The sequence below is a fragment of the Staurois parvus genome, unplaced genomic scaffold, assembly GCF_062004578.1.
Source record: "Staurois parvus isolate SC_StPar_1 unplaced genomic scaffold, SC_StPar_1.0 ptg000021l, whole genome shotgun sequence".
In the NCBI taxonomy this organism is placed as follows: Eukaryota; Metazoa; Chordata; class Amphibia; order Anura; family Ranidae; genus Staurois; species Staurois parvus.
In genome coordinates this window covers 12,786,818-12,813,505 of record NW_028317817.1, presented here as the reverse complement: position 1 = coordinate 12,813,505, position 26,688 = coordinate 12,786,818, and the positions used below count along the sequence as shown (strand labels likewise).

At 46.6% G+C, this 26,688-nt stretch overlaps 1 protein-coding gene and 1 pseudogene across 4 annotated transcripts in view; one reads left to right on the top strand and one right to left on the bottom strand.

Annotated features, from left to right (window-relative positions):
* The window catches only part of NKIRAS1 (NFKB inhibitor interacting Ras like 1), a 34,377-nt gene extending 7,919 nt beyond the window's left edge, over positions 1-26,458 (bottom strand). For 2 of the 4 annotated variants that reach the window (XM_089691002.1, XM_089691009.1), the window contains exons 1-3: positions 23,593-26,458; positions 12,480-12,576; positions 5,660-5,769 (exon numbers count right to left, since the gene is read on the bottom strand). In XM_089691002.1, coding sequence (XP_089547128.1) covers positions 5,660-5,756 — 97 coding nt within the window. In that variant the 5' untranslated portion in view covers positions 5,757-5,769; positions 12,480-12,576; positions 23,593-26,458. The remainder of the gene's footprint in view (positions 1-5,659; positions 5,770-12,479; positions 12,577-23,592) is intronic. The other 2 variants (XM_089690986.1, XM_089690994.1) reach the window with 2 other exon arrangements.
* Positions 24,821-25,999, top strand: LOC149472244 (uncharacterized; annotated as a pseudogene).
* Positions 26,459-26,688: the final 230 nt, after the last annotated feature.

The window sequence follows — 26,688 nt, the reverse complement described above, 5'->3', positions numbered from 1 at the left end:
CCCTAATTGATGATGATGAGGCTGATCGCACTTGGCAGCCTCGTCGTCATCAGGCTATTGCTTCCGCATCATCAGGAGAAGAGGGTGCCAGCTTGGCAGCGAGCAAAACAGTCGGTGGGTTGCCCAGGAGGCAGCAGGGTCGCAGCAGTGTCAGTGGAGGCAAACGGCCACGGAGTAGAGCACCAGCTCCACTGCAGCCTACCACCACGGCCAGTAGTGGTGCCGGTGTGCACGGAGGAAGTAGCAGTCAGCCAGTGAGGAGTAGCGGGGGCAAAGTTTCCTACTCGGCAGTGTGGCAATTTTTCGTCAAGCCGCCCGAGGAAGTAAACGTAGCCGTATGTCGACTATATGGCCAGAAAGTCAAGCGTGGCCAGGGGGCCCATGTTGGGACTACAGCGTTGCGGCAGCATATGCAGCGTCGCCATTCGGTGGCCTGGGAAAACCGTGATAAAGATACGGCAGTTCTGCCTGCCCCAGCCCCCGCTCCATCACCCGCTCCGTTACTTGCTCCGTCACCCGACGTCAATAGCCCTCTATCAGCCAGTCAAGGCTCCAACACCTCTGCTGAGGGGAGTTGTCGCTCGTTGGCATCTTCCGCTCGTTCAGATGCTCCTTCTCCTGCTACTCCTCTTCACGGATTCCGTCAGCAGTCTTTCTTGGAATCCGTTTCCAAGAGACAACAGTTTGCGAGCACGCACCCGACGGTGCAGAAGCTGAACGTCATCCTGTCCAAGTTGCTGGTGCTGCAGTCCCTCCCTTTCCAAGTGGTGGACTCAGCACCTTTCCGAGAAATGATGGCTTGTGCCGCGCCGCGGCGGAGAGTGCCAAGCCGGCATTTCTTCGCCAAAAAGGCAGTGCCAGCCCTGCATTCACATGTAGAAGAGATGGTGGGCCAGTCTTTGAGCATGTCTGTCTCTGCCAAAGTGCACGGCAGCGCCGACGTGTGGAGCTGTAACTACGGTCAGGGACAGTACATGTCATTTACGGCCCACTGGGTGAACGTGGTGCCGGCACAGCCGCACCAGCAACTTGGACAGGTCACGCCGCTTTTGCCTCCATGTTTGCACGTCCTTGGTCCAGCAAAGATGTCCGCCTCTACCACCTCTTCTTCCGCCGTGTCCTCAGCCGCCACCCCCGTGCCAAGTCCCATTACCCAACCGGCATATCACATGTGCAGGGCGCAACGGTGTCACGCTGTGCTGCACCTGGTATGCCTTGGCGAACGTAGTCACACAGGGGAGGAACTTCTGAGTGTAATGAACAGAGAAATCGACAGATGGCTGTCTCCGCGCAAACTGAAAATCGGAACCATGTTGACCGATAACGGAAAGAACATGGTGTCTGCTCTGCGTCAAGGAAGGTTGTGCCATGCGCCATGCATGGCTCACGTGTTCAATCTGGTTGTCAAGCGGTTCCTAAAATCCACCATCCCACTGCAAGACATCCTTAAAATGTCATGTAAACTTTGCATGCATTTCAGCCATTCCTACACCGCAAAGCACACCCTCCTTGAGCTGCAGCGGCAGAACGGAATTCCACAGCATCACCTGATCTGCGACGTTGCAACAAGGTGGAATTCAACCCTACATATGTTAACCGCCTTTACGAACAGCGAAAGGCCATCACCGATTTCCTGATGTTACAAGCGGATAAAGGTACTCCCCTGTGTAACTTAGATGTCAGCCATTGGCAGCTCATGCGTGACACCTGCCGCTTGCTCAAGCCCTTTGAGGAGGCCACGCTATTTGTGAGTCGGCAGGACTATGGGATGAACGACGTCATTCCTCTGTTGCACGTCCTGGAACAAATGCTGTTAACAATGGCTGGTCAGGGTGCGGTAGACGTGGCGCACAGATCTCAACGCCACATGACCCCTGTGGGGGCAGGACAGGAAGAAGAGGAGGAGGTAGAGGAGGACATTGGTGCTCAGGAATTATTGAGTGAAATGGGTGGTTTTTCCACTCAGCGGACAGGAGTGGAGGAGCAGGAGCATCTGGTAGAGGAGGAGGAGACAGAGGACCCAGACGCACCGTGGCAGTATGCTGTGGAGATGGAGGCAGGGAGTCCCTCGCATTCCTTGGCACAAATGGCCCATAGCATGCTCGGTTGCTTGCGTAGCGACAGCCGAATAATAACCATCAGACAGAGGGATGACTTTTGGCTGTCCACCTTGTTGGACCCTCGCTACCGTTCAAAAATGGTGGCCTTTCACACCTGCTGAGAGGGAGGCCAAAATAACGTACTATAAAAACCACCTATGTAGTCAGTTGGTCTCTGCCTTTCTGCGCCAACGTCCATCCTCAGACACTGTGGGCCCTGTGTGCTCGCGTTCCGCTGCCATGGCAGCAGGGGAGGGGTGGGGTGGTAGGAGCAGTGGCAGCTCCACCAGCAGCGGCTGCCTCAGTCTGCAGTCGATGATGAGTAGCTTTCTTCACCAGCGCAGTGAGGAAACTACTAACCAGCCGCAGCAGCAGCAGCATCAGGTGGACCTGGAGCAGGACCTCAAACAACAGGCTTGGGCCTACTTGGACAGCACCCTGCCAACCGAGGTAGACAATCCCCTTGACTACTGGGCAACGAAACTTGACCTTTGGCCCCAACTAGCTGAATTTGCCCTTGAAAGGCTGTCATGCCCGGCCAGTAGCGTGGCATCGGAGCGCGTGTTTAGTGCGGCAGGAGGTATTGTAACTCCGCGGAGGACACGACTGTCCACCCAAAGTGTGGAGAGACTCATGTTTGTGAAAATGAATCAGTCGTGGATTAGTCTGGATTTCAAACCACCAGTTCCTGACACAACTGACTAAATCCGCCATGAATCATGCCCCAAACATGTTATTATTTTTAACATAGGCCTCTGTATGGCCTTCAATTTAAGCTGCTTACGCTTCGCCACTCTGCCATGGGCCCCTGTACCGCCTCCTCTTGCTGCTGCCAGGTCCAGAGTGTGTCATGGGTCCCTGTACGGCCTCCCATTGCTGCTGTCTCCATCGCCACACTCTGCCATGTGCCACTTTCAGGTCTCCTCACACTGCTGGTGGGTTCCATTTTGTCATAGGGTGCTGTATGGCCTCCCATTGCTGCTGCCTCCACCGCCACACTGTGGCTCCACACTCTGGTTTTGGCCCCGTGACTGCCCAAATGAGTGAAGTGTGCGGTGATTCTAAGATCGACGGCACTCATCTGCATGTCATACTGACTGACAGTATTATTTCTCTTCCCCAGCAGACTCCAAGGGCATTTAAATTAAAGGTACAGTGTTCTGCACTAATATAAAGGCTCTCTGAAGCCTAGAAACACCCTTTTTATAAGTTAAATTTGCAGCGAATATATTCGACTCGAATCGAATTTATTCCACGAATTCGCCGAATCAGCCGAGTCGAATTTTTGAATAATTCGCTCATCTCTACTGGTAATCACTGTAGTAGTCAGTGCTGATACAGAGACAGCTGTGATCTTCCAGGTCCTGTGCAAGTGGCTGTCCCTCTAAACACAATACAAGGAATTATCTGAATGGTGACATGCTGAACAGTGATTTCAGCTTCCTCAGTGGCTTCTCAAGCATGAGACAAGCACACTTTGATCCAAGGTGGACAAATGTATGTATGCCATAGAGATCATACCTGGAGCTCAGCTTAAAATACATTTAAACAAACATAGTCATTTTCGTGTGGTCTGTGTGTGTGGGTAAACAAAAGCAGTGTTTGGAGCAGAAAAAGTAGTTTTCTACAAAAAAAAAAAAAAAAAAAAAAAACCCACGTTTTCAAGTTCCCCTCCCACCTAGATTGTAAGCTCGAAGGAGCAGGGCTCTCGAACCCTTGTGTATCACATTGTAATGTACAGTGCTGAGCGAACTATTGGCACTTTATAAATAATGTATAATAATAATAAACAAAGTGTCAGAAAAGGTTTGGTCTTCAAGTGGTTAGAAAAGTAGGTGATGTCTGGTATAAGCTTCTACCTTTTCCCCTGAAATGCCAGGATAGTAGGAGCACCCCTTCCCCACTTTCCAAGTGACCCCTGTTTGGACAGTAGACACTCCAAGGTATTTGAAAAGAGGCATGATGAGTATTTTGCAGATCATTTGTTTTTGGAAAACCAAGAAAGAAACACAAATTTTTATTCTTTCAAAACCCTGTGACAACAATTATAACTGCAAAATACTCACCATGCCTTTTATCAAATTCCTTGGGGTGTATACTTTCCAATAAGGGTTCATGGGGGGGGGGGGGGGGGCGTTTGTACTATCCTGGCATTTTAGGGCCTCTGAAAAACAGATAGTTAGAGAGGAAGTGATCTGAGGAAATATGCCCTTTGAAAGCCTGGGTGGTCATTGGATTTTGGGGTCCTGTATGTAGTTAGGCTGCCAAAGTCTCTCGAATGTGGTATCCCCATACTCAGGAGAAGTGGAAGAGTGTTTTGGGGAGTTATTCCACATATACCCATGGCAAGCGTGAATATATCATAAGTGACAAGTTAAAAAAAGTCATAAATCAAAAATGTTCTATGGACTCAACATGCTTTTCTTTTTTATTGCCCTGTCATTTTAGCACCTCAAGAAATGACACGCACACACGCACACACGCACACACGCACACACACACGTTAAACTTATGGTAATGCCTTTTTCAAGACAGCACCCTAAGAGACCTTGGCTCCTCCCACCTGAGGGAACACCTTAACCCAGAATAAAAGTCTGGCCTCCCCACACCAACCTCAGTTCATGACTCAGCACCTCCAGTCACCTGGGGAGACAATACAAGACACAAAAGAACTGTACTGTATCACCAACTGCTAAAGAGGGTGGGTAACTGGAGCTGCCCTGAAAGACTCCTGGAAAAGGAGTTACCATAAGTTACAATGAAGCACACAGACACAGTCCCATAGTAAAACACCCAGCGCACAATTAACTCTGATCACCCCAGAAGTTAACACCTTCCTGTCCAGTCCCATTTGTACAGTGTCAGTGCTTTTTATTACCACTGATCACTTTATTGGTGTCACTGGGGATGTCAGTGACACCAAGTCAGTTCCCCCCAGTGTCAGAATGCCCGCCGCAGTCCCGCTATAAGTTGACGATTGCCACCATTACTAGTAAAAGAAAAAAAATCCCAACACACACACACACTTGTATAACTTTCAAGTAAGCCAATTTACATGTATTCGTTTTTTTAGCAAAGACATGTAGCAGAATACATTTTGGCCTAAATTTATGACAATTTAATTTAAAATTAATTTTTACTGGACATGTATAATAGCAAAAAGTCAAAAATATTGTTCTCAAAATTGTCTTTTTGAGAAAAAAAAAAAAAAAAAAAAAAAAACACACCACACGCACAGGTGACCAAGTACCACCAAAAGAAAGCTCAATTTGTTGGAAAAAAAAGGAAACAAATGTCATTTGGATGCAGCGTTGCATGACCGCACAATTCTCAGTTAAATTAACAGCGCCATAATGCAAAAAATGGCCTGGTCAGGAAGTGGGGTAAATCCTCAGGACGACAAGTGGTCAAGTGGTTTACCAGCTATTCACTACTAAATGCTGGCAAAACAATGCTCATATTGAATGTTTTTCTGCAGTTTTTTTCAGCACCTAGTGTGCATGGAACCTCAATGCATATACACCAAAAGGTCCACTACAGCTTATGTTGAAGAATCTTACCAACTATATGATTTCCATAGATCACCTGCTCAAGTATAGCAGTTTTTCCAACCGTGGCCAGTCCACAAATTACAACTCGGCTGCCCTTCCCCATCATAAACAAGGAAATTCTGCAAAAAAAAAAAAAAACACCACATGTAGTTGGTTGTAAAGTTCACAGAAAACCTATAGTGTAAGCAGTGGCGTCCCGAGGCGTATTAACATTTCAAAAGTACAATATATCCAATCCTTGTTAATGGCAATCAGTGGATATTAGGATTTCACAAACAATGGGGTGGGGAAATTTACTAAAGCTGATTCACGCAAAATCTGCTGCAGCTGTGCATGGTAGCCAAGCAGCTTCTAACCTCAGCTTGTTCATTTAAGCTTTAGCTGGAACCTGATTGGTTTCCATGCAGAAGTGGACAAGATTCTGCTAAAAGAAATGTTAATGAGCAACTCACACCTAAGCGAATTTCAACACATACTGTCGTCTCTGCTTCTACTCTGTGTATTGTATGAAAGTCTGAAATAGTTAATTTACCACTTTTCAGTGCATTTGGGAGGTTCTCCTGTGCTTATCTTTAAAAAATGCTTTTAAAACGCAAACACACAAACATTATCTAAACACAGCTAAACAGACTTTTTAACCTACGTTTTCCAGCAGTCAGTTTCCATCGTTCAGAAGTGTCCTGTGTACATGGGGCCTTTGATCTGATCAGGTCTTCTAACATCACTGTTAGCATGCTTGTTCAGGCTGAGTGTCAGGGACTCATATCAAGGCCACTGGATCAATATTACAGCATGGTAACTCTTATTTTCAAACTAATTCTGCAGCCTACAGATTTCTTACACTCAGAGGCATCCCTAGGGTAGGTGTCACCCGGTGCGGTAACAGCCCCTCCGACGATCCCCGCAGAATGGATTGGATCTGCGGATTGAGCATAATGGATTGGACTCCGATCCATAATCCACAGATCCGATGCATCCTGCGGGGATCGTCGGCTTTCTTTACAACTTACCTTTTCTTGAAGCGGGTCTGGTGTCACCCTGTATAGGTTGCATGCCGATGAGGATCGTCGGCATGCAACCTATACGGGGTGACACCAGACCCGCTTCAAGAAAAGGTAAGTTGTAAAGAAAGCCGACGATCCCCGCAGGATGGATCAAATCCATCCTGCGGGGATAGTCGGCTTGCTTTACAACTTACCTTTTTATGGAGCGGGTCTGGCGTCACCCCGTGTGGTCGGTGTCATCCGGTGCGGAACGCACCCGCCTCGGGACGCCACTGCTTACACTATAGGTTTTCTGTGAACTTTACAACCAACTACATACATCAGTTTTCTTGGCCAGCATTTCTGGGAAGATTCACCAAAGTTTGTTGGGCCAGACATCCAATCATGTGCAGTGGGATTTTTTTATGGTCTTTTCTATCCATGAAGATTCAGCACAGCATCACTTTAAAACACTACACTTAACTTCATAATTTAGAAAACCAGGTCATGTGTGTAACATTGTTTGGAATCCACAAGAGCAGGAGGTTGTCAGCAACCAGTAATGGAAAATGTGTGCTGCTCAGGCTACAAGGGAAAGCAATTCTATGCCCACTACTATGAATGCAGGCCAAGTAAGGAGCTTGTCTCAGCTCCAAGCAATGGTTAAGCAAAGGATGGGCCCCTCTTGGGGACGTGACCTACTGGTAGCCCAGGCTGAGACTGCCATTCAGTCCAGTACCAGCAGGTCTGCACAGAAGTGAGGCTTCATGGGATCTATCCTTTGCTTAACATGCGGTCAGCAACACTTAGGCAAGCCATAAATTATACAACTTTCCTTCCACCACGGATGAAAGGAAAGAAAATTGCTTGATACCCCATAAACATAGTGTTGAAGGGACAATCTCTCCTGCAGTGCTATTGTATTGTGCTGGTGGGGATCCCTACTGGTAGAACACAATGATCACTGCTAGCAGCTATAGACAACAGCAGTGATTGCATGCAAAAAAAAAAAAAATCCAACAGGCAGGTTGTACTGCTGAAGCCGACAAAAGCTATAGCCGCTAGCAGCAATCATTGTGTTCTGGCAGCAGGGAAGGCTCCCCCTCCGCCAGAATACAAGAGCACTGCAGGAGAGATTCCCCCAGCAACACTGTTGATGGGGGAACTGAGCAATTTTCTTTCCTTCCCCCTGTGAGTTTGGTTGGTGGAGCTGGAGTCCATTAAAAAATAAATGGGTTGCATAAAACAAAAAAAAAAAAAAGTCTGCCAAAAAAATTACAGTAAGACAACACACATAAATGACTTTGTTCCTCTCTGCTCAAGATTTTATACATGAGCCTTAAAAATATTCAAAATACTATAGCAACCATCAAACTTACGCTGGCCAAAGAGAAGTTTGTTTTTTCTCTTCCCTTTCAGTCAGCAGGCTGGAATATAAAAAAAAAAAAAAAACCCTCATACAGTCACTGCTTGGCAAAAGTCATTCAAAAGAAGTCAAACAATTGACTTCTGTCAAACAGAGACAGCCACATGCAGATTGAAATTCTGCTGGTCCCGGCTGATCCAGACAAATTTCAATCTGTCTACGGCCAGCTTAAAAAGGCCTATTAGTAAAATATGGGTCCATTAATGTCTCTAGAACAGCAGACAGAAAATATTTGGACAAAACCTGCCTCTTTCTGATCAGATAACATACCTGTCCTGAACCTTAGGCCGTTGTGTTGCAAACAAGTTTCTACAGCCCTTATCTTCTTTTCATTTCCCCCACCCAAAATTAATTCTGTCTTTAATTGGTTGCCTATGTCATGACAGTATAGGGAAGTGCAGAGACAAAATCTTCTTAAAGGGAAACAAATCTTTTAGTCCTCATGTACACTGGACGTTTTTACAGCTGCTGTTTTTGGCTTTTTACGGTTTTTTTCTACAGCCAGTAAACCCCCCAGCATGTTATCCTATGTGTTCATGCACACAGACTGTAATCAATGTTTTTTGGCTGGAAAAAAAACCCAGGACTAGTGGGTTTCTAGGAGAGTTTTTTTAGCTGTAAAAACGCTCTAACGCTAAAAACGCGGCAACACGTGGTAAAATGCAGCAAACCGGCGTGTTTGGACTTTTTTTGATCCCCCAAAATTTTGGGGGGTAAAAAAACACTAAAAATCGCAAAAGCGGAAAAACACGGGAAAATGCTGCTAATCATGACAAAACAACTCTAATGCAAAAGCGCTAAAAAAAGCTGAAAAACTCACGTTTTTAACCTTCATTAACCTTACACCTTCATTCACAAGAAACTTCATCAGCACACGCTGTTCCATGCATGCACTAACACTGTTGTCTGACATCTTGATTACTGGTCTCTGGACTGGCCTGTGACATGTGTATCAGTAATAGGGCACACTTGCCACTTACTACTGCGTGCAGTACCGCCACGCTAGCATCCCTTTTTGTACCTGTAATATTAAAAGTCTCGGTTTGACTTGAACACCCCTCATATTATCCATGCCCCCCTGCTCTGCCCCTGCCACACCCCTAATAAAATTCAACATGGCCATTTTGAAAATCTTGTCACCTTATCATACAGTGCACACTATGCACTCCAAAACACTAAGCACTGCAGTACACATGGCAATATGCACCCCAATACACACAGCACCATGAACCCTGAAACAACAGAAACTATGAATACCAATGGTCACAGCCTATACACACGGTGTCCTGGACCCCTATACACAAAAGCACCATGTACCCCAATAAAACACCATACATACAACCAGGGGTGTATTTACCACAAGGCAAACAAGGCATTTGCCTAGAGCGGCATTTTTCAGGGGGGGCAGCACTGCCCCTTGGAAGAAGGGACAAAAGAAGGGACACATGCGGCATGGGGACCTGGTGGGTTCCGAGAGATGCTATGGGTTTCATGACAGTGTATGCACAGCCCGACTCTCGTTCTTGCGGATGACTGGAGCTGTGAAGGTGAGTGTCTTTCTCTTTGTCATGGGGGATGGTGGCTGGTGTATGGGGGGCAGTGGTAGTGGAAGGCTTGGGTGGAGGGTGGGGGTGTTCTTGGTCAATGTCAGGTTACATATCACCGCGCATGCCAGAATGAAAGCATTAATTCTAGAATGAGACCTCCTCTGTACACTATACTGATGCCCTTCAAGTGATTTTAAAAGTGTCACCTACAGAAAATATGGGGTAGGAGTGCACGCAAATTTAAGGTTTGGCACGTTGGATATCTATTTACTCGCTGAAACCTCATCTTTTATATTTTACAAAAAAATAGGGTAATTTATTGCTTTATTTGCACCCTAAAATTTACTTTTTACTGAAATGTTGCGGTAATATCACGTGACATAAAAAATTGGAACTTTCACCATTTTATTCTCTAGGGTCTCTGCTTTCAGAAAATATATCATGTTTGGGGTATTATGTAATCTTCAGGCCTAAAATTATTTTTTAAACTTGTGCAAAAAAAAAAGCAAAAACATCTCTGGCAGCGAAAGGGATAAAGGATGAGCCGGACACTTTCCTTTCCTGAGGAGCACCCAATCAGTGCTCATTACACTGCAAGGTTATGCAAAGGGGGGTGCCAATTTTTGTGTTGCCTAGGGCAGCACAAAACCTAAATACCCCACCGCATACAACCCAATATACACTCCACCAAACACCCCAATACATGCAGCTCATACACCATATTATTATAGTCACATATATCTGAATAAACGGTACATACATCCCAATAGATACAGCACCAGACATGCCAATACAGACACCTTCTTGCCCTGCAATACACACACCACCATACACCTTAAATTCCGCACTATACACCCCAATACACAGAGCAGACAGATATTATACTTTGTTCCATATACTCCAAAACATACAAAACCATGAACCCCATCACACAGAACACATACACCACAGAGTGCTTACTCGGGCTCCACCAACATGCGTGGTTTGTGGCATTCCTCAGGGACAAACAATGAATTGAGGTAAGTAACTAGATCTACCAAAGCTCTTGTGGGAATTTCTGCATATCAAGGAAAGAAAGGGCTGGTATATCAAAAGACAAAATATATGTAATAATATTAAGAAAATGTACGAGTCACACCATATCCCACAATTGTTTACTATTAAATATATCATTGTATGTTAATGAAGATACAGTCATGGCCGAAATTGTTGGCACCCTTGATATTTTTCCTGAAAATCAAGTATTTCACACAAAAAAGGTATTGCATTAACACATGTTTTGCTATACACATGTTTATTCCCTTTGTATGTATTGGAACAAATATAAAACAGAGGCAGAAAAGCAAATATGACATAATGTCACACAAAACCCCAAAAATGGGCTGGACAAAAGTATTGGCACCCTTAACTTAATATTTGGTTGCACACCCTTTGGAAAACATAACTGAAATCAGTCGCTTCCTATAACCATCAATAAGCTTCTGACACCTCTCACCCGGAATTTTGGACCACTCTTCCTTTGCAAACAGCTCCAGGTCTCTCTTATTGGAAGGACACCTTTTCCCAACAGCAATTTTAAGATCTCTCCACAGGTGTTCAATGGGATTTAGATCTGGGCTCATTGCTGGCCACTTCAGAACTCTCCAGCGCTTCTTTGCCATCCATTTCTGAGTGCTTTTTGACGTATGTTTGGGGTCATTGTCCTGCTGGAAGACCCAGGATCTTGGACGCAAACCCAGCTTTCTGACACTGGGCCCTACAGTGCGACCCAAAATCCTTTGGTAATCCTCAGATTTCATGATGCCTTGCACACAGTCAAGGCACCCAGTGCCAGAGGCAGCAAAACAACCCCAAAACATCATTGAACCTCCACCATATTTTACCGTAGGTACTGTGTTTTGTTCTTTGTAGGCCTCATTCCGTTTTCGGTAAACAGTAGAATGATGTGCTTTACCGAAAAGCTCTATCTTGGTCTCATCTGTCCACAAGACGTTTTCCCAGAAGGCTTTTGGCTTACTCAAGTACATTTTGGCAAACTGTAGTCTTGCTTTTTTATGTCTCTGTGTCAGCAGTGGGGTCCTCCTGGGTCTCCTGCCATAGCGTTTCATTTCATTTAAATGTCGACGGATAGTTCGCGCTGACACTGATGCTCCCTGAGCCTGCAGGACAGCTTGAATGTCTTTGGAACATGTTTGGGGCTGCTTATCCACCATCCGGACTATTCTGCGTTGCAATCTTTCATCAATTTTCCTCATCCGTCCACGACCAGGGAGATTAGCTACAGTGCCATGGGTTGCAAACTTCTTGATAATGTTGCGCACTGTGGACAAAGGCAAATCTAGTTCTCTGGAGATGGACTTGTAACCTTGAGATTGTTGATATTTTGCCACAATTTTGGTTCTCAGGTCCTCAGACAGTTCTCGTCTCCTCTTTCTGTTGTCCATGCTTAGTGTGGCACAGACAGACACACAATGCAAAGGTTAAGTGAACGTCTCTCCTTTTTATCTGCTTTCAGGTGTGATTTCTATATTGCCCACACCTGTTACTTGCCCCAGGTGAGTTTACAGGAGCATCACATGCTTGTAACATTCTTATTTATCCGCAGTTGTGAAAGGGTGCCAATACTTTTGTCCAGCCCATTTTTGGAGGTTTGTGTGACATTATGTCGAATTTGCTTTCTTTCCTCCCTTTTTTTGTTTTGTCCCAATACACACAAAGGGAATAAACATGTGTATAGCAAAACATGTGTTAATGCAATACGTTTCGTGAGAAATACATGATTTCCTGGAGAAATATCAAGGGTGCCAACAATTTCGGCCATGACTGTATATATATTTTTATACAATTTTGTTTTTGTAAATTAGTGATCATACCTTTGCGTCCATGTTGGTTTGTATGATATCTATCTGTGATATCTTGATAGATCATAATACCAGAGGACAGTATTAGAGAACCTCTGATCTTTTCACACTAAAAAGAAATGTAAAAGAATAATAGACTTCATATAAGAACATGTAAAAGAACAAATTACTTTATTTCTAAGAACATTTACAATATATAAACAATGGACTTTATAAAGCTACTTTCACATTGAGGCGTTTTTGAAGCGTTTTTGCGTGAAAAAAGCACATGAAAAGCTCAAGAAAAATAGTTCCCTATGTATGTGAATGTATATTTATGTATGTTTTCACACTGAGGTGTTGCGCTTGCGGTGTGGTGTAAAAACTCCCGCTTGCAGCATCTTTGTCTCCAGGATTTCTCAATGGCTTCACCCATCCTCTGGAACTCCCTACCCCAATCTATCAGGCTATCGCCTACTCTGCTCACTTTTAGGTGCACTCTGAAAACCCATCTCTTCAGCGAAGCCTACCCCGCCCCAGCTAGTACTGGAATCCTCTACTCTTCCTACCACTCCATCCCCCATAGCTAATTACCTCTTCTACCACTATCCCCTCCCTCCTAGATTGTAAGCTCCAAGGAGCAGGGCCCTCTAATCCCTCTTGTATTGAACTGTATTATTACTGTACTGTCTCCCTCCATAATGTAAAGCGCTGAGCAAACTATCGGCACTATATAAATCCTGTATAATAATAATAATAATCTTTGGGGCATGTTTGGTGAGTTAAAAAGAACCCCCAAAACGCCTCTTCCCATACCCCTGAAAAATGCCTGCAAAGCACCTCAACACCTCTGAGAAGCATTTTTGATGAAGTTTTTAAGTCACGTATCCTTTAAAAACACAAAAAAAGCGTGACTACTTTCACACTGATGCACCACAAAAACACAGTAAAAACGCATAGGCACGTTCTGAGCATTTTTAAACGACACGTGACTTAAAACTGCACCAAAAATGCTTCTCAGACGTGTTTTTGAGATGCTTTTCAGGCGTTTTCCATTGATTTCATAAGTAGACAGCAGAGGGCGCTAATCAGTATAAAATAATGCAATATTTCAACATCTACAAGGCCAAAAGCGTAAATATCCTCAATACTCACAGTACAATTTTAGTAACAAGGATGTTAGGTGGGGTTTGCAAGGAACAGCTTTGGAAAATAAATGGGATTTGTTGATGAATTAACATTAGCAATCACAAGAAAATAAACAGAAAATATCACTGACAAACATGTAGGACACTATATACAATTAAATATATTTCAGTGGTACACTGCTACATTACTGATCTGTGTCAAAGTGGAAGGGATGTCCCCTGAGATATACAGTAAATCAAATATATATTTATTTATCACATGCATTTATATAGTGCTGACAATTTAAATAGTGATTTAGATACTGTATATTCATATCAGGCTGCGTCCTTAAGGAGCTGACAGTCCTAGTCCCTACCTCACCGAGGCTGATCCCCTGAGAGGCAATCGGATATTCCCTGGATCAACTTTACCTATAAATGTTAGTATCCAGTTATATTCTGTGTATCTAAGAAAGAATCCAGGCCTTTTTTGAAGCAATATACTGAGCTGGCCAGAACCAACTCTTGAGGGAGTCTATTCCACATTTTCACAGCTCTCACTGTGAAGAAACCTTTCCGTGTTTGGAGATTACATTTATTTTCCTCCAGATGTAAAGAGTGCCCCCTTGTCCTCTGTGATGAACCACTGATGTATTTATACATGTTGATCATATCCCCCCTTAATCTCCTCTTCTCAAGAAAGAATAAATTCAGTTCCTCTAATCTTTCCTCATAGCTGAGCTCCTCCATGCCCCTTATCAGTTTGGTTGCCCTTCTCTGTACTTTCTCCAGTTCCCCAATGTTCTTTTTGTGAATTGGTGCCCAAAACTGAACTGCATATTCCAGAGGAGGTTTTACTAATGATTTGCACAGGGGTAATATGATATCTCTCTCTGGAGTCTATACCTCTTTTAAAACAAGAGAAGATTTAGAAAATGCAGCTTGGCATTGCATGCCATTATTAAGCTTGTGATCTACCAGAACTCCCAGATCCTTCTCGACCATTGATTCCCCCAATTGTACCCCCCCTAGTATGTATGATGCATGCATATTCTTAGCCCCCAAGTGCAACACCTTACATTCCTTTGTTGATTTGGATGTATGCTTTGGGTCGTTGTCATGCTGAAAGACAACGTTTCTCTTCATGTTCAGCTGTCTAGCAGAAGCCTGAAGGTTTGGTGCCAATATTGACCGGTATTTGGAACTGTTCATAATTCCCTCTACCTTGACTAAGGCCCCAATTCCAGCTGAAGAAAAATAGCCCCAAAAAATGATGCTGCATCCACCATGCTTCACTGTGGGTATGGTGTTCTTTTGGTGATGTGCAGTGTTGTTTTTGCACAAACATATCTTTTGGAATTATGGCCCAAATGTTCAACCTTGGTTTAATCAGACCATAACACATTTTCCCACATGCTTTTGGGAGACTTCAGATGTGTTTTTGCAAAATTTAGCCGGGCTTGGATGTTTTTCTTTGTAAGAAAAGGCTTCCATCTTGCCACTCAACCCCATAGTCCAGACATATGAAAAATACAGGAGATTGTTGTCACATGTACCACACAGCCAGTACTTGTCAGATATTGCTGCAGCTCCTTTAATGTTGCTGTAGGCCTTTTGGCAGTCTCCCAGACCAGTTTTCTTCTTGTCTTTTCATCAATTTTGGAGGGATGTCCAGTTCATGGTAATGTCACTGTTGCACCATATTTTCTCTACTTGATGATGCCTGTCTTCACTGTGTTCCATGGTATATCTAATGCTTTAGAAATTCTTTTGTACCCTTCTCCTGACTGATATCTTTTAACAATGAGATCCCTCTGATGCTTTGGAAGCTCTCTGCAGACTATGGCTTTTGCTGTAGGATGCGACTAAGAACATGTCAGGAATGACCTACTAGAACAGCTGAATTTTATTTGGGGTTAATGAGAGGCACTTTAAATGATGGCAGGTGTGTACTGACTCCTATTGTCAGGGCTCCCGGGTATGACCAGAGGTGTGTGACTGACGCAGGGAAACGCAGACTTCCGATAAGTTATAAACAATTTATTAACACTAACAATACAAACATAAACGCAGTGCAATACTAAAACATAACACAGTGCAAACGAACCAAACCAAACCACCCACAGATAACAGTACATACAGTGCAAGCGTCGTCAGGCAGGCCGGGTCAATATCAAACGGGCAGGTAGGTACAGGGGGAGCAAGCGGAGAATAGTCAGGTCACAAGCAGGGTACAGCAACTAAAAGGCAGGTAGGTACAGGGGGTCAGGCAGAGAATGGTCGGGGTCACAAGCCAGGGATCAGAACAGGAGAAGTCAGCAGAGGTCAGAATCAAGCCGGGTCAGCAACAAGACAGGAACAGGAACAGGAGCAGGATGCAGGAACAAGATACAGGGCCCAGGAAAAACACAACACCAAGGCAGAGTCTGCAGGTCTGAATGTCCCTTAAATACACCAGTATAATTAGTTCCAGGTGTTTGACTGGCTGCAAGGTTGAGTCTCTGATTGCTGGGAGCACCCGCTGGCCAGCCCTGGTACTGCAGCTCACAAGGCAGGTGAGTCCCACTATTGCTGGCCAGTCCATTCCTGACAGTACCCCCCCCTCAAGGAGCGGCCTCAGGACGCTCCAAACAGTCCTAGCTGGGCAAAATGTTCCACCGCCCGGGTCTGGTAACTGGCGGGATATCAAAGACTGGCACACCGGGCAGGACTCCGGGCAGCGGCACACCGGGCAGAGGCACACCGGGCTGGACTCCGGGCAGAGGCACACCGGGCTGGACTCCGGGCAGAGGCACACCGGGCTGGACTCCGGGCAGAGGCACATCGGGCTGGACTCCGGGCAGAGGCACATCGGGCTGGACTCCGGGCAGAGGCACATCGGATTACCAGGTGAAGCAGCAGGTCTCGGGCCCCCAGGCGGAGCGGCGGGCACCGAGTCACCAGGCACGACAGTGGGCACCGAGTCGTCTGGCAAGACTGCGGGCACCGAGTCGTCTGGCAAGACTGCGGGCACCGAGTCAACTGGCGGAACAGAGGGCATCGAGTCGTCTGGCGGGACTGCGGGCACCGAGTCGTCTGGCAAGACTGCGGGCACCGAGTCGTCTGGCAAGACTGCGGGCACCGAGTCGTCTGGCAAGATTGCGGGCACCGAGTCGTCTGGCAAGACTGCGGGCACCGAGTCAACTGGCGGAACAGCGGGCATCGAGTCGTCTGGCAAGACTGCGGGCACCGAGTCGTCTGGCAAGACTGCGAGCACCGAGTCGTCTGGCAAGACTGCGGGCACCGAGTCGTCTGGCAAGACTGCGGGCACCGAGTCGTCTGGCAAGACTGCGGGCACCGAGTCGTCTGGCAAGACTGCGTGCACCGAGTCAACTGGCGGAACAGCGGGCATCGAGTCGTCTGGCAAGACTGCGGGCACCGAGTCGTCTGGCAAGACTGCGGGCACCGAGTCGTCTGGCAAGACTGCGGGCACCAAGTCGTCTGGCAAGACTGCGGGCACCAAGTCGTCTGGCAAGACTGCGGGCACCGAGTCAATTGGCGGAACAGCGAGCATCGAGTCGTCTGGCAAGACTGCGGGCACCGAGTCGTCTGGCAAGACTGCGGGCACCGAGTCGTCTGGCGGAACAGCGGGCATCGAGTCAACTGGCAAGACTGCGGGCACCGAGTCGTCTGGCAAGACTGCGGGCACCGAGTCGCCTGGCAAGACTGCGGGCACCGAGTCGCCTGGCAAGACTGCGGGCACCGAGTCGTCTGGCAAGACTGCGGGCACCGAGTCGTCTGGCAAGACTGCGGGCACCGAGTCAACTGGCAAGACTGCGGGCACCGAGTCGTCTGGCAAGACTGCGGGCACCGAGTCGTCTGGCAAGACTGCGGGCACCGAGTCGTCTGGCAAGACTGCGGGCACCGAGTCGTCTGGCATTGGATCGTCTGGCTCGACAGCGGGCATCGGGTCACCAGGTATGACAGCGGGCACTGGGTCACCAGGCATCAGGTCATTTGGCTCGCCAGTGGGCACCGCGTCATCTGGCAAGGCAGTGGGCACCGAGTCACCAGGTACGACAGCGGGCTCTGAGTCAATTGGCACGACAGCGGGCACCGGATCAGGTACCGGATCATCTGGATCAACAGCGGGCATCGAGTCAACTGGCCTAATAGGATCATCAGGCTGGATCAGTTCATTATGCTGGGTAGAAGCATCCGGCTGAGTAGAGGCATCCGGCTGAGTAGAGGCTTCAGGCTGAGTAGAGGCTTCAGGCTGAGTAGAGGCTTCAGGCTGAAGAGAGGCATCAGGCTGAAGAGAGGCATCAGGCTGAACCACGGAAGGCAGGTTCTCAGACGGTAGGCTCACCGGTTTGGATACTGGCAGGATGGTACTGGTTGGAAAGAATTTTCGCTTTTTTCTGGTTTTAACTACTGGGGCACTGCAAGTAAACGCAGGTCTGCAAATGAATGGAGCAGCTGGAGACAGAGTAGAGCTGGAGGATGGAACAGTCGCTACAGAGGGCTTCTTTACAGGGTTAAAGGCAGGATAGGTGCAGCGAGTGGGAACAGGGTACTGACATGCGGTAGATAGCCAAGTATACTGGGCTGTAACTGGAGGAGCTGTTGGGAATACAGGAGTAGAGCTTTGAGGAGATAGATTAGAAGCAGGACTGGGTCTTTGTAAGCTGACTGAGGCTGGGTGTAACAAATCTGTCCATGTCTGCAGTATGGGTTGAACAAAGCTGAGCTTACACAAAGCCTGTCTGGTCAATGACTGCACTGCGTTTATACAATCTCTTAGTACCTGTGGTGAACATGTGGAATAACGCTCCAGAAAGTAACCCACATCATCCTCTAATAACCACACCAGGGACTCTACCTGGTCTGCACTAAATGGTGGCAAAAATTCATCCCTGCATTCGGGGGTACCAGATGAAACCAACTCAGCACAAACCTCAATCAATGGCTGCACCTCAGAGAACTCTGTGCCCTGATCTACTAGAACATGAGCGAGCCGTATACATTCTAGCAGTTCATCCCGGGTATACTCCTTCAGAGTTTGATAAGCATACTCTCTGTCATCAAACACTATCAGATATAAATAGGCAACCTCATCCAGATCCATCCTTCCCATCAACAAGCCAAGATGGCTTCCCTGTGCAGCCACTTCTGGTCAGGATTGGCCTTGGTGTAATGTCAGGGCTCCCGGGTATGACCAGAGGTGTGTGACTGACGCAGGGAAACGCAGACTTCCGATAAGTTATAAACAATTTATTAACACTAACAATACAAACATAAACGCAGTGCAATACTAAAACATAACACAGTGCAAACGAACCAAACCAAACCACCCACAGATAACAGTACATACAGTGCAAGCGTCGTCAGGCAGGCCGGGTCAATATCAAACGGGCAGGTAGGTACAGGGGGAGCAAGCGGAGAATAGTCAGGTCACGAGCAGGGTACAGCAACTAACAGGCAGGTAGGTACAGGGGGTCAGGCAGAGAATGGTCGGGGTCACAAGCCAGGGATCAGAACAGGAGAAGTCAGCAGAGGTCAGAATCAAGCCGGGTCAGCAACAAGACAGGAACAGATGCAGGATGCAGGATGCAGGGCCCAGGAAAAACACAACACCAAGGCAGAGTCTGCAGGTCTGAATGTCCCTTAAATACACCAGTATAATTAGTTCCAGGTGTTTGACTGGCTGCAAGGTTGAGTCTCTGATTGCTGGGAGCACCCGCTGGCCAGCCCTGGTACTGCAGCTCACAAGGCAGGTGAGTCCCACTATTGCTGGCCAGTCCATTCCTGACACCTATTTAACGTGATTTTGAATGTGATGGCTTAATTCTGAACACAGCTACATCCCCAGTTATAAGAGGGTGTGCACAATTGAGTTGTACAGTTTATAGGTCACATTAAAGGTGGAAAAAGTTCTGAAATTATTTATCTTTGTCTCATTTTTTTATATCACAGAAACCTGACATTTTAACAGGGGTGTGTAGACTTGTTGCTTGCACTTAAAGGGACAGCTGCCTTGGTTATTTTGTTTTTCTGGTTGACACACTGCTAGGGGATGCACTTTCTTATTGTTAATTGAACTGCCGTCTACTGGTTGAAGAATATATCTCTACTGAATACTGATGTGTTTGTTGCAAAAAATACATGAACACTGTATTCCAGCACTATTGTAACACCCTCCTCACAGGCTTACCTCTGCACAAGCTATCCCCCCTTCAGTCTATCATGAATGCTGCTGCCAGACTCATCTACCTTGCCAGTGTCTGCCAACCCCTCTGCCTCTGGCTTCTGTTTGTCCAACAAATAAAAATTCAAACTACTAACAACATACACAGCCATTTACAACAACATGCTACATAACCAATCTTGTCTCACAATTTCATCAAAACTGTCCTCTCCACTCCTCCCAAAACCTCCTGATCTCTATCCCTCATCTCCTCTTCCCATGCTCATCTCTTCAGAGCCTCTCCCATCTTCTGGAACTCTTCATCCATACCCCAATCTGTTCAGCTATCTCCTACTCTGTCCACTTTTAGGTGAACCCTAAAAACTCCTCTCTTTAGGAAAGCCTATCTCACCTTCACTTAGCCAATAGCCACCCGGCCAATAGCCATTTGGCGGCCGGCAAAATGCTGTAGATTTCCAGGTGGATGCCATATGGCGTCCTCCCGAGCATGCGCAGTTTTCACGCTTGCAGAGCCGCACAGCGGCACGATCTGTCACTGGAAATGTGCCTCGGACACGACCGATGACAGATCTGAGTACTGGCCCCCGTTGCTGGTACCATGTGACCTGCTGTGACCAATCACAGCAGGTCACATGACAGTTGTATACAATGGATGGCTTCATTCATGCCATCCATTGTATACTAGTGTCTAGCTGTGAATGGTCACAGCGATCACATGCATGTCATGTGATTAGCTGTGGCCAAATCACAGCTAAGCACAAAAAGAAAAAACCCTGAATGAATCGATGTCATTCAGGTAAATGCTTGCTTATAGCAAAGTAATTCTTTGCTATAAGCAAATTGTGTAAAAGAAAAAAAAAAATACTGATCACTTCCCCAAAGTACTACAATGTTACTATGGTAACATTGTACTACTTTGGACATAGCGAAATATGAAAAAAAATCTTAAAAAAAAGAAAAAAGTAATAAAATATTAAAAATAATAAAAGAAATTAAAAAAATTAAAAAAATATATATAGATATTTTTTTTTTCATACTGTCACCAGTCAGTGTCCCTGATCACCGTCATGCCAGTTATATAATGATGCTGTACTGCACTGGTGATAGTATGTAAAAAAACAATAGTGAAAATAATTTTTTTAATTTTCTGAAAAATTATGACAAAAAAAATACTTAAAAAAACTCGCCATGCCTCTTATGAAGTACGTCGGACTCTCTACTTTGCAAAAAGGGGTCATTTGGGGGATATCTGTACTGTTCTGACATTTTTGGACCTCAAGAAATTAGATTGGCTGTCAGTACTTCAGGATTGATCAATATTCAGATCTATACCATAGTTTGTGAACTCTATAACTTTCCTACAAACTAAAAAAATACATCCTAATTTGGGTTATTTTCACCAAAAACATGTAGCAGAATACATCTCAACCTAAATTTATGAAGAACAATTATTTATTTGCAAACTTTTATAACAGAAACGAAGAAAAACGTGTTTTTTTTTTCAAAATTTTCAGCCTTTTTTTGTTAATTTAGCAAAAAATAAAAACCCCGGCGGTGATTAAATACCACCAAAAGAAAGCTCTAGTTGTGTGAAGAAAATGATAAAATTTTAGTTTGGGTACAGTGTTGTATGACCGCGCAATTGTCATTCAAAGTGTGAGAGCGCTGAAACCTGAAAAATGGCTGGGCAGGAAGGGGGTAAAAGTGCCCGGTATGGAAATGATTAAAGTGTTACTAAACCCATGACCCTGCATTTCATAGTACACAGATAATGGAAATGCAATTATTTTAGTAATATAAACTGCTAAATAACTTTTTTCATCAGCAGTACTGGTTAAACTCATAGGAGGAGTTTTCATTCTCCCTTGATCCCCATCCTGTAACAATTCCTCTCCCCTTGTCCCCTCCAGAACAAATCATCTTTCCCCCAAGCCCCTCCTACACAATTCCTCTGCCCACTTCCATCCAAAATCTTCCCACTCAAACCCCCCCTCCCAATACAAACCCTTCCCCATCAAACACTAATTCGCTCCCCCCTTCTAATACAAATCTATACCTCCCAATTGTCCTGGTTTTCATGGGCCTTTCCTGAGAGTTGAACAAAATCCCAGCATCCCATGAATCCAGGCTGAGTCCTGAAACATGTTCTGGCACTTAGCTCCACTATCTTTCCCAGCAGGAGGGCGCTAGTGTGGGCATCTGGGGCAACTGCCCTGCCTCTCTTGGGGTGAGGGAGTTTCGGATGCCATGATCATCCCCTCTGTGGCATCTCCTTGATTTGGAGGAGCAGATATGTGCTGGGTGGTGCTTTGGAGGGGGAGAGGGCTAGTGCTAGCATGGTGAGTTGGATATGTGTTGGGGGGGGGTTGTACAGGGAAAGGGCCAGTACTAGCGGGGGGGGGGTCAGATATGTCCTTGCAGGGGCACTTTAGGAGGAGAGAGTGCTAGTGTTAGCAGGGGGGTTAGATATGTACTGGGGGGGTGTGCTTTGGGAGGGTAAAAGGCTAGTGCTAGCATTGGGGATTGGATATGTTCTGGGGGGCGCTCCGGAAGGAAGAGGGCTAGTGCTAGCGGGGGGTAGGATATGTGCTAGGGGGTGCTTTGGGAGGACGGAGGTCTAGAGCTAGCAATGGGGGTCAGATATGTGCTGGAAGGGAGAGAGCCAGGCCTAGCTGGGGGGGGGGGGGGGGGGTTGGAGGGTCAGATTTGTGCTGGGGGGTGCTTTGGGAGGGGAGAGGGCTTGTGCTAAATGGGGGGGGCACATTTCAAATCCAACCCACATTTGTTGTAGCATAAGTCCTCTTCCCTGTCAAAGCACCCCCCCATCTTTTTTAACTCGTTTCCTTCCCAGCCACTCTGTCCCCCTCCCTCCCCCATCTATCTACAGAGTATAATGAACTTTCTACAGACCTCAGATCAGCACGTGTCCCTGCTCCCCCCTCCTCCTCGGGTGGCTGTCGTCCTGGAGGGGAGACATTCATGAGATGAAGGAGCTGTGAAATGCAGAGCAGGCTTGTCATGGGTTAGTATGCCCCTGCCGACAGTCCTGGCACAATCTGTTCTAAATAATGGGCCTCAATGGGTCTCAGGCAGACGGAAACCCGTACACATCATTCGAAACCTGGACTGTCTGGGTGAAACCCATGCAGGTGGCAAGCCTAGTTGCAAGAAAAAAGCCACTCCTCAAGAAAGGCCACATGCAGTCATGACTGAGCTTTGCCAAAACGCACCTTGAAGATTCTGAGGCCACAGGTGTTCTGGTCAGATGAGACTAAAATTTAATTATTTGGTCTCAACACCAAATGATATGTCTGGGGGAAATCCAATCCAGCTCACCATCCAAAAAACACCATTCCTACAGTAAAGCATGGCTGTGGTAATATCCTTTTATGGGGATGTTTCTCTGCAGCAGGAACTGGAGCATTTCTGAGGATACAAGGAAAAATGAATGGGGCAAAATTCCGTCAAATTCTTGAGGAAAATCTGCTGCACTCTGCCAGAAAGTTGTCTATGGGATGAAGGTTTACCTTCCAACATGACAATGACCCAAAGCACACAGCAAGCATGATCACACAGTGATTGAAGGAGAAAAAGGCGAATGTCCTTGCATGGCCTAGTCAAAGCCCAGACTTAAACCCCATGGAAAATCTGTGGAATGACTTGAAAACTGCTGTCCACAAACGATCACCATCAATTTTAACTGAACTTGAGCAGTTCTGCAAAGAAGAGTGGGCAAATATTGCAAAGTCTAGATGTGCAAAGTTAGCAGAGACATATCCCAACAGACTAAAGGCTGGGATTCAAGCAAAAGGTGGTTCAACAAAATACTTACACAAGGGGGTGATCCTTTTTCCAACTCAGTAATTCTGTTTTTGATTTTTTTCTGACATGTCGGTGTTCTTCCGCTTGGACATTATAAGTTGCATTGAGTAAATACAGCTAGATAAAACAAAAACTGTGTCTGTCTTCATTTCAGACTGCATAACAACAAAATGTGATTCTTTTCTGTACCCACTGTATGTGTGGCCCTATGGTTATATGTTTTTAACTGCAGTAAAGGTCTGTGACCTAATATTTTCCACGACTTTTTGTCTTTTATTTTTTCATGTAGTGAAAGTGCCCCTCTAGTTAACCAGGGGGAGCTAGATAGGTTTATAGTTAGAGGCTGAATAACAGCCTGGGATGAGTGTGCCAGGTAACGTTAGCTCAGGGCTGAGGGCTCTGCAGGTCAATTCCCTGAAACCTCCCCCTGCTCTAGAAGCTTTAGATGTTTCTAGAAGGCAGTGGGCGGAGGTGAAAAGGGGCTCATTTGCATGTGTGAGGGATCTTGACCAATCCCTAAGCAGGAGGCTTGACATGGGGTCAGGACAGCCCTCATATGATTGAGGCTGATCAGCAGGAAGTGGTCAGTCAGTGTCAGGTGGAAGATGGAGTGAGAGGTCACAGCCCTCTCTTGAACGTGGACTAAAAGATCCTCGCCAAGGTTGAGGCCAACAGGCTGAAGGCTGTCATCGGACAGATCGTCCACCCGGATCAGACTTGCGGCATTCCTGGTCACAGGATTACGGACAGCTGTGCTCTTGTCCGGGACACGGTCCAGTTCATCAAAGACCGCCGTGTGCTCACGGCCCTGGCCAGCCTTGACCAGGAAAAGGGCTTTGACCGTCTCTCATGGGTTTATATGCAGAGCCCTGCGCAGAATTGGTCTTGGGGAAATGTTTTGTTTGTATGTCGACCTTATGTACAATGATATTTGTAGTACGGTGTTGGTGAATGGCTGGAAAACTTACTCCTTCTTGGTCCTCTCAGAGGTCAGGCAAGGCTGCCCTCTCTCACCTCTGCTTTTTGCTTGTTGTATAGAGCACTTCGCCAAATGCATCAGACGGAATCCAGAGATCAGGGGGATCACTGCACCGGAACCAGACAGAAGTGAAGTGCTCTACATGGATGACGTGACGGTGTTCTGTACTGATCAACGCTCCATCAACCTGCTCGTCCATACCTGTGAGGACTTCGGCCAAGCTTCAGGGGCAAAACTCAACTGCGGGAAGTCAGAGGTCATGCTCTTCAGAAATTGGTTCCTGCCTTCTTCTGCATCCATCCCATTCGGAGTCAACACGGACTTCATCAAAATTCTGGGAGTCTGGTTTGGTGCTGAGGGTGCAGCCCTGAAGTCTTGGGAGGACAGACTCTGGAAGATGAATCAAAAGTTTGGACTTTGGAGCCTCAGAAAACTTGCCATAGAAGGGAAGACGCTGGTACTCCGCAGCAAGATTCTCCGTGTTGCAGTACCTCGCCCAGGCCTGGCCCCCGAGTCAACACCTGAAGGCCATCACCAGGGCGGTGTTTTACTTCATCTGGGGCTCAAAGATGCACAGAGTGAAGCAGGCAGTAATGTTCAAGGAGCCCCTCAAGGGCAGTAAGGGCATGCCCAGCATCGCCACTCAACTGAGGGTGTTCTTTGCCTGCAACTCCATCCACACAGGACTTTGCTGAACTGGACTATGGACTCTGGCAAAAACTCCATGTCACGTTTTTTCCTTTTACCCCTCTGGAGGTCCCTCGAATGGGACAAATGTAACAGTTCCATCCCCTACAACTGGGACACTCCTTGGTATTACTTGGACACTTTTAAGTTTATCCAGGAGCAGGGGCTACATGGAGTCAAGCCCGACTTGTTTAAACCAAAGACTATCTACAAGCTGATCAGAGCAAAGGACATTTTGGAGTCGGTTCCAGGCCTGCCTTCAGCCACTTGTAAAGTGGTCTGGAGGAATGTTTCTTCAAAGAGACTCACCAACAGGCACAAGGACCTGACATGAATGGTGATCCAAGGGGGGTTGCCACTCAGGACATTTATGCATGCCAGGAACCTGAGCAGATACAGGCACTGCCCTTTTTGCATGATCAAGGATGAAACGGCTCAGCGTGTATTCTGGGAGTGCTCTTTTGCTCAGGATCTGTTGAGGGCCTTGGAACCAGAACTCAAGGACTTTGTGCCACAGGCAGCCATCACACACTTTGGTTTGTTGAATGGACTTTTCTGTGGGACTTTTACCCTGGAGGACATTAACGGTGCCTGGCGGGTTCTGTGTTGTTTCAAGGACGCTTTATGGTGTGCCAGGAAGCGCCTCATCCACCAGCGGGAGAGGGTGTCCATTGAGGACTGTCACAGACTGGTCCTCAGTCTGCTCAGAGACTATAACTTGATGGACTTTAAGAAGAAAGAGGACATCTGAGGGTCTCCCCTTCCTTCTACTCTCCCTTGCGTGTCTTTGTCCTTTCAATAAAGCTTCGGGCCTGTGAACTCTGTGTCCCCTCCTCTGCCCTCCTTCCTACCCCCCAACACACCCAATTTTTTTGGTAATGTTTTGCATGATATGGTTATGTTGTGGTGCCACGTAGGATGTGTGGGACAGGGGTTTAACCCATACACTGCACATCTGACTTCGCGCCACCAGGTTACTCTGGTGGAACCTTAGGGAGCCACATACTCGGGGTAAGCGGCGTCATGCATGCCGTGATGGTTCAGGGAATTTGTTTGTCCCGCACACGTTAGGCATTATACCGATAAGTGAATGTATTTATTGTATGATTGGAACTGTATTGTTATGTGGTGTATTTATGCGCTGCGTCGCAGTACAAGGTGGAACGTACCCCGACTAAAGTATCTTGGTTTTTTATACTTATGTAAAAAATAAAGTATATTTTTCAACAAAAAAATGGATTGAGAGGCTGGAGCATGAAGCCTGGGAGGGGGCCAAGGGAGGGACCTACCCACAGGCAGGTGCTTGAAAAGGGGACCGTCTACCAAGAGGCACAGCATGAGCAGCAGTGAAGGAACCAGCTTAGCGGAAGGCCTAAAGGCAGCCACCAACCCATGAGGAAGGACAGTGAGAGTAACCTTCCACCCCCTGGGTTGGAGAAC